Below are 10,516 nucleotides of genomic sequence, written 5' to 3' on the forward strand. Positions count from 1 at the left end.
AATAAAAGGCATAAAGACTGGAGTTTCTTTTCCGACGAATTTTTAATAATTGACAAAAAATTGTATCACATCCAATACTTCGAGTATTGCGATACCGTACTAGAATCTTGGCAGTGTTTTCAACGTTTTGAGAAACTCGAAGTCGATATCTCGATAAGAACAACGGGGAATCTGCAACGTAACAGTTTAATTGATTGAAGTGTTTGTGCAAAATATTTTTATATTTATTATACTATTTATATTAAATTTATTAATAGAAAACATAGTTCTTACTAGAAACTGCAAAAATATTTAAATTTCTTAATCGTATTTTCACTTTTAATAGCATAAAGGAACTTTGTAATTCAGTTTCTGCGATATATAACTTGTTAATAGAGTATAAAATATTCACAAGTGTTTGTTTTCTGAAGGAATTAAAGCAACGGAACGGCACAGAGCAATTTTTTTGGTCGTAGAGTTATTGTCGCATTCCGAAGAGCCTTCTATAGAATCTCTTCGTGCAAAAGGACGGATGCCAGAAGACCGGTCTTCCTCTCTTTGTGGGTGTCGAATAAAATTAAGAGAGAAAAAAAAAGATAAGCAGGATGTTGGAGACTCGCGCGCAACCTTACAACGAGACAGACTTGAGTGAAGGAATAATTATTAGGCAAATTATGCATTGTATTGTCTTGACTTGTATTGTGCTTTAACATCCTTGTCAGTCTTGAAAAGAAGAAATATATAATGAAATAATAAAGTCAAGGCTCGTGTTGCACTTCTAACGCATGTTGCATCGTAAATTACATCTATAAATAATTTAATCCAGGAACTGACAAGACTACACCCTAATAAAATTATATATGCTGGTCGTAAATCAAATTTGCAATTTTTAATTTTACAATTAGAGAAGATGCTAATTTCGGTCGGGTTGGATCTCGGTGTATGTATGAATTTCGTATATTTTTTCAGTTTTACAACTAGTCTAAAAGTGCCCACCCAATTATTTATCGGTCTTAAAATAAGTCGTTTTTATTGGAGCAGTAAATCCACATACATCGATCTACCTCTTCATGCTAACGAGCATCCTTTTTAGAATCACTGTAAAGAATTTGTTGCTAAACTGTCACCCCTTCCGAAGTTTCGATCTCTCTCACAATCCACCACAGACGTCTTTCTCAGTTCAACCGTGTCAGGCATGTGGTAATGTTTTTTAATTTCAATTTGTAGAATTCCGCATCTGAAAATAGTTGTTATTTTTTTAATTGTTACAAGCGCAGTCTTGTATTAACTTCTCGAATAATCACGTAACCATGGATCGATCCTCATCTTATCTGCGCGCGATCCGCGATGATAATCGTCTAACAAAAAGTCATTACCATGTTTACATGACAGAACACTGGATTTTCCACTTTAAAGATTCTGTTAGTATCATCAGAGAGATAAACATTATCGGACGTCACGAACGACGCGGGGGGATGCAAAAGTAACGTGTCACGAATTCCTAATCAGATGTACGTTTTCGTTAATTCTTTATCGAAGGAGCTCGCGCGATGTATCAGTCAACTGTGGTCAGCAGCCGCGGCTGGTCGATTCGGATGCATCGTAAACGTAAGTACACATACAATTGTGTACGGTTGTAGTGGTGTAAAATCTATGCAGCATATACGTATCGTGAATGCCTTGACGTTCGATAGCAATTTTCTGAAGGTATTTTCGGAGAGAATCGCGTGATATTTACACAAGCACAAGTCATGACTATTCGCCGGGAAGAAAAGGGGGTCATAGCCATCCGTTATAGAGAAATAGGCAACCAGCGATAATTGACAGCTCTAGCGTGTGACATGGCGTAAGGTTAAACGATAAGCACAGATTATTCGTCGTATTAAATAAAATCGTGGAAAAAAAGTATAATCTTCTAGACTTTCGTGTCATAGGCCGACTTTGTAATTGCTAGAACGCTCGCAACCGCTAGAAAATGACCGCGAATGCGACGATGTTGAGAGAACAATCGAACAATCCTCAGGCGAATATTACCGCGTTTTTAATTATTAAGTGAACTTGAACTCTTATAGCAGCTTGTCAAACTACGCGCTTTCTAATTTTACGAAGCTACTGTCTGTGTCTTCAAACGTATATCGATTCTTTTGAGCTAAGAAGATTATGTTTTCGAAGGCTTTTTTTAATTTTCTGAGAATTCTTTCTTCGTGAAAGATTCGTTTCAGGCAGGAAGCTTAAGATCTCGATTACGAATTGCGGATGCTAATTCGTTTGTTTAGGAAGACCGCAGAGGGATGTGGCATTTGATCTTCCTGTTAATCGGCAGCGCGATGGCCGGCGAGTCCGGACCGGAATCGCCGCCGGAGTTCCCTGACACGACGATCAAAATCGAGGCGCCGCTGCCTTACGAGGAGGCATTTCCGACTCCGCTTCCTGGTCTGCTGTATCCCAGAGAAAGTGAATCTCGAGAGGTAAACCGTAGTACATGACGTGACAACTGGTCTTTTAATGCCACTCGAACCTGAACCCCGAGACAGCCGGCACACGTTTTCACACTTCCATCGCGAATCCAAAAATGTTCTCGTGTTCAGTAAAGCAACCCGCGACATTTCAGCTTACCATTTACATCTCGCTTATTAAAAATATTTCCAAACACTTTCCATTCCAATGAGAAATTTATTATATAACGTAAAACGTATACATTATTTGTAATTAATAAGCCGAAATTATTATGCGTTGGTGCCATTTTACACTGTCTTAAAAATGTACTTCTATATTAGATAAAAATGTTTACAACGAAAGTAAATATACAATGAAGAACGCCGGATATATTTAAGTCCTCCGTTTTTTCTACAGGTGAGATCACTCGACGGATTGTGGGATTTCGCCGTGTCGCCTAAAGGAGATGCGCTAAAAGGTTACACGGAAGGATGGTTCACCGATGATTTATCAAAGGTATCCGTGACTTAATATAACAATTAATAACGTCAAACGTATGTAAATGATCGGAGTCAAATTTAGAGAAAGACTCGCGACGAAAACATACTAGAAGGAATAATTTAATAAATGAAAAATTAATATAACCAGAAGAGAGAGAAGTGAACGAGATATTTTACAATTGCATAACAGTATACAGGGAGATGTTTAATTCATTAATTTATTTCACGCGAAGACTCTAAATTAATCATACGCGTTAAAATTTTCCGCATTCGGGACCGGCATTGCATTCTTTATGCCTTTTTCTAAACTATGTAATACTGTTAAATGTTCAGCTCATCCAAATAATTCTTTCAAAACCCTGCTTGTAAAACGTTGTCTAAAAAGCTTTGGCAGGATTTCAAAGAAATTTCGAGAAATCTATTATATCCCACTAGTTTTTGTTTTCTCATATATTTATCATTGTCTTTTTCATCTATTCGCTCTTTTATTACTTTTCATTTACTCGCTAATTCGCGTCCAACTTTTGCCCGTTCTTGCTGCAAGAGTCACGTGTATTTTATAGTTTCCCATAATTACATGTTCGTTTACTCCGTCATTAGTGAGGATCTATTCGCGTAAGACATGACTGGCTTTACAGGTCGGCGAGATGATGAAGATGCCGGTACCCTCGTCCTACAACGACATTACGACATCGCGGAACCTCAGGGACCACGTCGGGGCCGTATGGTACCAGAGGACCTTCTTCGTACCCATCTCTTGGCGGGACCAACGCGTCTTCGTCAGATTTGGCTCGGTCCACTATCTCGCGCAAGTGGTAAGCATTCGCTGCTCTGAGTTTCTCTGTCCCAAAGTGATTTCCTTCGGGATTTTTCTTAAATCCATTCGAAAATTCCTACGGAAGCAAAATAAACAGAGAAAGAGGCGAGAGATATAGATTGGCAATTCAATAATCCAATCTCCACTATTAAACGGCTTTTCTAAATAAAGAGCTTGTCGATTTGTATTTATAGAGAGACTACGATATATTTCGTGACAAATGTTCAATTTTAACGTGACTTTTTTTCCGAAATACACGTAACGTTAAAATTTAAGTTGCAAGACGCACATTGACGTGGTTCGCGGGCGTGTTGTGTGTGTTCTGACATAGTGGGTGAACAACGCTTTGGTGACCAATCACGAAATGGGCCACCTGCCCTTCGAAGCGGAGATCTCGTCGTACGTGACCTTCGGCGGCAAGAACCGCATTACCGTCGCCGTGGATAACACTCTGCTGCAGACTAGCGTGCCCCAGGGCAAGATCGTGGAGATGGTCACCGACAACGGCACCACGCACTTGCAGACTTATACCTTCGATTTCTTCAACTATGCCGGTATACACAGGTACGAGTTTAATTAATTAAAACACGGTACCGTGGCTTGTTTAATTGAAACGATCGAGGATCAATTTTTTACCTTCCTTTTCTTCTTTATTAAAAATAATTTCAACCACGCTCAATGCAACTATAAATAACGGACGTACAGGAGAGAAATATTTTTTGAAACTTATAACTTTAACACATTATTTCTCTCTCGTTTAATTAATATTATTAAACTTGTAAATCTTGCAGTTTCTTTCAGTTTACCTATTTTTCTCAAATGGATCTCGAAAGTTAATAGATTAAGAGGAAGCAAAAGACTCCACACCGAATTTTTAATTGAAAACAGAATTAATACAAAAATACAAGTGTAACATATAGTTATCAAGCGAAAAGAGAATACACATGACAGGTGTAATCGCATTGTTCCGTTTCGTTATTATGCTATTACGAAGGACCTTTCGAGTTCTCTGAAGCGACGCGCGAATTTCACTCGTCACAAATAGATCTCTATCAAGGGCTTTGTGGAAAAACTAAAGAGAACATTCAATGCGTTACGCATTATAATCGAGGCCACAAGAGACACGATCGACGGGATTTTAGCTTTTCTATAACGAAAAAGTTTCTATGCCGTAGAAAAATAGAGATTGACAGTTCGATTAATTTAATCACGCACGATAATTCGAGATAGTTATAGGCAATTCAAGTGCATCATAATTAATACAGAAATACAAGTGAAGTGCAATACAGAGGATTTATAGCATTCGTTACTAAATCACTCTATCAAAATATTTCATTCATTTCAATTTTTGTGTGATTTAGAGTTAAACAATATTTTCAATTTATTTATTTTGTAATTTATTATTATGCATGAAAGTATATTCTACAATCTCGCGATACGATTGCGAGACTGAGCCCATTTACTAAATAATTCTTTCAACACTTAAAACAGTTTTTGTATCTATTGATTTTTTTATGTCTAAGTTCCTGCATTTACCAAGTCAGAATGCACGACCCTAATTTTACTAATGACACCGCTGTTCCTCTAATTGATAAATTTTATTGCAATACTTTGCGAAGACCCGTTGTGCTGTACACCACGCCGCGCGTCTACGTGGAAGACATCACGGTGAGGACGAGCCTGATCGGCGACATGGGAATTGTCAAGTACATCATACAGCCGGCTGGCTTGCGCGAAGGGGAAATACCTGTCTGCAGAGTCACGTTGCACGACGCCGAGCACACCCTGGCCATCAAGGAGCCCGTTTACGGCCTGTCTGGTACCCTGAAGGTCCCTCTCGCCAGACTCTGGTGGCCCAGAGGCATGGACCCCAAACCGGGATACCTGTACACTTTGGAGGTAAAAAAAGAGAGAGAAAATTAAAGAGAAGTGGGCCGCTGTTTAGAAAATTATACGTGACTGAAGTATTACTTTGTATTAAATTCTAAAGATTCGTTTGCGAAATGGTATGTCGCTTTTTAGGTGAGACTCTCGGTGGCGAATGTCACCAAGCCGGACATCTATCGATTGCCGATCGGCATCAGGACACTCGCGTGGACCAATACGAGTCTCTTGTTGAACGATCGACCGGTGTACATGCGTGGTTTCGGCAGACACGAGGACTCGGTTATCAGAGGACGCGGTTTTGACCTCGTTACCGCTGTCAGAGATCACGAGTTGCTTCAGTGGGTCGGCGCTAATGCCTACAGGACCAGTCACTACCCTTACAGCGACGAGGTCCTCGATATAGCCGACAGGTGCCGAGAATTTTCCTACAGTTATATCTGATACACTAAAATTTTTTATACGCACTTTTGTTGCAACGCTACTTCGCTCTGTTAAATTCTCTTTTGAAGATTGGGCTTCCTTGTGATCGATGAGTGTCCTTCCGTCGATACCGAGAACTATTCGCCGTCGTTACTATCGCGTCACAAGGACTCGCTGTCGGAGCTCATCCGCAGGGACAAGAATCGACCCTCCGTAATCATGTGGTCGCTGGCTAACGAACCGAGGACCCAGTTACCCCAGGCTGAGGAGTACTTCAAGCAGATCGCACATCACACCAAAGCAATCGATCCTACCAGACCGGTTACCATTGCGCTAGCTCGAGGAGTGCTGGTAACTTAATAAATAAATACATTAAGTATATGAAAAGATAGAACGTGAAACAATTTTTTTTTAATGAATACTTAGATTTAAATACTTTTCAAAGAACATAAAATCCTCTTTGTAGCAAAGTTTCAAATAAAGTTACACTTCGATCAAATGAAAGTCAAAATAATTTATCTAATTGTAACTCAATCTACTCAGGGCTTCTAATTTTCATTACAATCGGTCGTAATATGAAAATTGCCGATAAATAGATACTGTAAATTTTAGGAGGACAGAGCTGGTCAGTTTCTCGATGTGATCAGCTTCAATCGTTACAACGCTTGGTACAGCAACGCCGGTAGAATGGACATGATCACTAGCAGAGTTCAAGGGGAAGCCGAGGCTTGGCACAGAAAATATAACAAGCCGGTACTTATGTCCGAGTACGGAGCCGATACTATGCCCGGTTTACACGAGGTAAGCCTCGCTTTATAAAACCAAAAACTCTCTCTTTATATGCATAATAAATTATGTTTGTTCTATATTTACTTAACATAAGTTAATCCCTCTCTCTCATCGCTTTTTAATTTTATTACAAAAATTAAAATATATAACCACATATCAAAATAAAAAGTATACAAATATTGAAACGAGATAAAAAAATAATATAAAAATGTAGAAATACATAGAGGAAAACTGTAAATATAAATAACAAATATAAAGGAAAAAGAATAAGAAAAATAAAACGAGAATATAAAATAATTGTGCAATTTTGTCCAATGAACTTTTATTTATTACATTGTAATTTTTTATTTAATTTGTATTATAATTTATATACATTCCATATTAATTATTTGCAGTTACCGGAATATGTATGGAGCGAGGAATACCAGAAGGAGCTATTCTCTAGGCATTTCGAAGCCTTTGATCGATTACGACACGAGGGTTTCTTTATCGGCGAATTCATCTGGAACTTCGCCGATTTTCGCACCGCACAAAGTGAGTATCGAATAAAATTGTATTCGCTAATTTATTATCATAATATATATTATTTCTTTTAACAAGTAGATGCTGACATTATCACGGAAACTTAATAACTGTAGATTATAATCAAGTTCATACATTCTTTTCGCTATTTCTACATACAGCTATAATTAAAAGTGGCCAATACGCTTCCAATTAATAATTAAATCAATAGCTTTAATTTATAAGAACCGATAGCGTTGTGCTTAACTTAAGAGAGATATCATTCAAATGTCAACTTGAGATATCGAATCATTGAACTACGAAAAAAAAAACGCTTTTTATTAATACTCGTTTGCGCGTTGCAGCGTATACGAGAGTGGGTGGCAATAAGAAGGGAATCTTTACGAGAGACAGACAGCCGAAAATGGCGGCCCATCACGTTAGGAGGAGATACCATGCGCTCGCAGTCGAACTGGACGGTGCCCAGGTTCCGGAGAACGTCGAAGATTACGTTTCAACCTATTATTCTCACTTAGAACTCTGACTGAATTTAAGGAGAGACAAAAATTAACGCTTCACACACAGATATTCGTCTTAATTTTATTTTTACAGAACTGCATTCTATTCGTTTTGTACATCGAGACGTAAAGGTTGCACCGATAACTTAATATAGAATTATTCACCTGACGTGTGCATTCATCAAATCATTTGTACCCACGAGAAAAAGGGTTGGGAAAGTTACTTTATAAAAGAATCTAGTTACAGTTGCAGTTGCTTCGCTAAAAATGTAACTAGTTACAGTTACAGTCACTTAAAAAGTAACGAATCGTTACTCTGCAGTTACTTTCTTGCAATGAAGATAAAAATATCAAATCTGCATTTGAATTGTAAGGAGCCGATACGGGCGTTCGTGCGTAAATGCAAGGCCTGATGCAATCTGTGGAGGTTTCAATATATACAATAAAGTAACCAGTGATGTAACTATGTAATTAAATTAGTTACTAGTTATCGAAAACATGCAACTGAGTTAAGTTACAGTTACAGATGGAGAGAAAGTAACGAAGTTGAGTTACGAGTTTCCAAAAAAGTAACTGCAACAACTTACAAGTAACGAGTTACTTCCCAACCCTGAGAAAAATGTAAACCCTCCAAGGTTATTCGTCCGGGACTCGTTCACATTCGTTTGTATGGCAAGAAAAAAAAACTGCATACTCATTTTCCATCTGACGCAAACTCTTTATATTCTGCCTACTCTTACGATGTACATAAATATTTAAATTTTAAAAAAACTGCATCTCTCTGCCATCTCGACGTTTTTGTACAACTCGTACAATATATTTACAAAGTTGTATTAAACATAATGTCCTTTAATCACAGACTTATTCGAGTGGTTATTTACGCCGGCGTTATTTAGAATGGCTTAGCATCGTCCGGCGGTTCCACGATCTTCAGACAGGCGTCGGCCATCTCCACGAATATGGGTTCCTTCATGGCTAGTGTGATCGCCTCGGTGGGATTCGGACTGTTCATAATTGCGCTCATGATGTGGCGCAAGTGGGGATTCTGGAGGCAATTTATCAGTTCCTTGCTGTCGCACAATTTCTGCAGCTTCTCCGCGGGCACTGTATCTTCCGTTGGAAACTTGTATTCGCCGATCCTTTGGCGTTCCTTGGGTCTCTCAGGTAACACTGGAGGCTCGCAGGGTCGAGTCTTGTGCTCTCTGCAACACGCCACGGAGCAACTGAAAGGAATAAAACAATGAAGTCAGTTATAAAAGACACGAAGGCACTTAGTCGACATACGTATAGATAGGCAATAAAGAAATTAATGAAACTCGACTAACGGAATAGGGCGAAATTTGGATACGTTGCTCAGTATATTTTTCTGAACACAATGATGTAATAAAACATTGTGTTGCAATTTTTTCTAGGTACCTGCCCCCCCTTTTTTCCGTATTTTGACTGGACTATAAACTGTACAGATCGATAAGAACGACTTGGCGCAAATAAAATGCACAGCGAAAGGAGGAAAACGAGATCCTTTGTCACTCTTATTATAATTACATTGTAATTCAATTTCCAATAAGTTAGACAAAGGTGACACGTTTACTATTAGGCCCGGTCTGCAATGAGTTGTTAGTCAGAAGTCAGAACTACATCCGGAAAGAAAGAGAACCCAGCCAACGCAGAACATTGCAACAACGTTGCGGCAACGTTGTAATATTGCCGTAATGTTGCTGCAACGTTGTAATATTGCCGTAATGTTGCTGCAATGTTGCAACATTGCCGTAACGATGCTGCCAATGTTCTGTGTTCGCTGGGAACCGACATATAGTTCTGACTTCCGACCAACAACTCCTTGTAGGCCGGGCCTTACCCTTCTGTACTGTCGAAAAGTAGCGCGACAATTTTTGAAGGGATATTTCAATTTCACAAAGGCTATTTTCGTGCTCTCTTCAGAAAGCACATCGAGAGGCTGGGATAACCTCAATCTCTGGCAAGCAGTTATACTTACTAAAGTTCCCTGCACCTCGGACATTTGTAAGCTGCACCGTCCTTCCCGCAAACGCAACATTTTCGTACGGTCTCACTCATCTTCAATTATCATAACTCAATTGTTTTATCAGGCACGCTGTTCGATACACGTATAAAAATATCGGAGCGCGAGCACGTGTCGCGAATGTATTTTTAGACGACCACGTGACCGGCGGGCGCGCGCTGGTGTAGGGCGCCATCTGCGGGTCGAGGAGAGAAGCAAATTTAAAGTGCTCGGGGAATTTAAACTAGAAATGCTTATCTATATAGAAATGAAATAGGAATCTCGACGAGTGCTTTATTTTTAAGTTTGCTGGCACTTGTAACGTTTATACTATGTTCAGCACAAAAATCAATTATACATGTAGAAGAAAGCCTCCTATTATGAGACAAGTTTCTAACATGAGACAGCAGGGTTTCTGTTAAATTAACAAGCATCATCTGTTGGTTCCACCATGAATTTATTGCCCTTGGAGTGAAATCTGTTTACTGGAAAGTTGATTATTAAATCGTGTAAGCGTCGCGAAGAAAGATTTGTGATTAAATTTGGACGCTGAAAACCTGCTATCTCACATTGGGAGCCTATCTCGTAATAGGGGACTTTCGTATTTACATTTCGTTGCGTATATATTTTCGTATATTTTTGTTGCGCG

At 39.0% G+C, this 10,516-nt stretch overlaps 2 protein-coding genes across 3 annotated transcripts in view; one reads left to right on the plus strand and one right to left on the minus strand.

The window, feature by feature from the left end:
- The window catches only part of LOC105558894 (beta-glucuronidase), a 12,301-nt gene extending 4,285 nt beyond the window's left edge, over positions 1-8,016 (plus strand). The window contains exons 1-11 of one of the 2 annotated variants that reach the window (XM_012006815.1): positions 1,474-1,587; positions 2,256-2,447; positions 2,833-2,931; positions 3,554-3,730; positions 4,064-4,296; positions 5,352-5,631; positions 5,755-6,029; positions 6,129-6,390; positions 6,652-6,840; positions 7,224-7,362; positions 7,695-8,016. In XM_012006815.1, the coding sequence (XP_011862205.1) occupies positions 1,489-1,587; positions 2,256-2,447; positions 2,833-2,931; positions 3,554-3,730; positions 4,064-4,296; positions 5,352-5,631; positions 5,755-6,029; positions 6,129-6,390; positions 6,652-6,840; positions 7,224-7,362; positions 7,695-7,873 (2,124 nt within the window). In that variant the 5' untranslated portion in view covers positions 1,474-1,488 and the 3' untranslated portion in view covers positions 7,874-8,016. Of the gene's footprint in view, positions 1-1,473; positions 1,588-2,255; positions 2,448-2,832; positions 2,932-3,553; positions 3,731-4,063; positions 4,297-5,351; positions 5,632-5,754; positions 6,030-6,128; positions 6,391-6,651; positions 6,841-7,223; positions 7,363-7,694 lie in introns of those variants that run through there. The other variant, XM_012006816.1, reaches the window with a different exon arrangement.
- A 528-nt stretch (positions 8,017-8,544) lies between these two features.
- Positions 8,545-10,057, minus strand: LOC105558895 (zinc finger HIT domain-containing protein 3). The gene is made up of 2 exons (XM_012006817.1): positions 9,844-10,057; positions 8,545-9,070 (listed from the first exon to the last, which is right to left on the minus strand). Exons 1-2 carry the CDS (start codon positions 9,921-9,923, stop codon positions 8,740-8,742), a joined length of 411 nt encoding a protein of 136 aa, XP_011862207.1. The 5' UTR covers positions 9,924-10,057; the 3' UTR covers positions 8,545-8,739.
- Positions 10,058-10,516: the final 459 nt, after the last annotated feature.

Source organism: Vollenhovia emeryi, unplaced genomic scaffold, assembly GCF_000949405.1.
Source record: "Vollenhovia emeryi isolate VEMERY1.0 unplaced genomic scaffold, V.emery_V1.0 DF939305.1, whole genome shotgun sequence".
In the NCBI taxonomy this organism is placed as follows: domain Eukaryota; kingdom Metazoa; phylum Arthropoda; class Insecta; order Hymenoptera; family Formicidae; genus Vollenhovia; species Vollenhovia emeryi.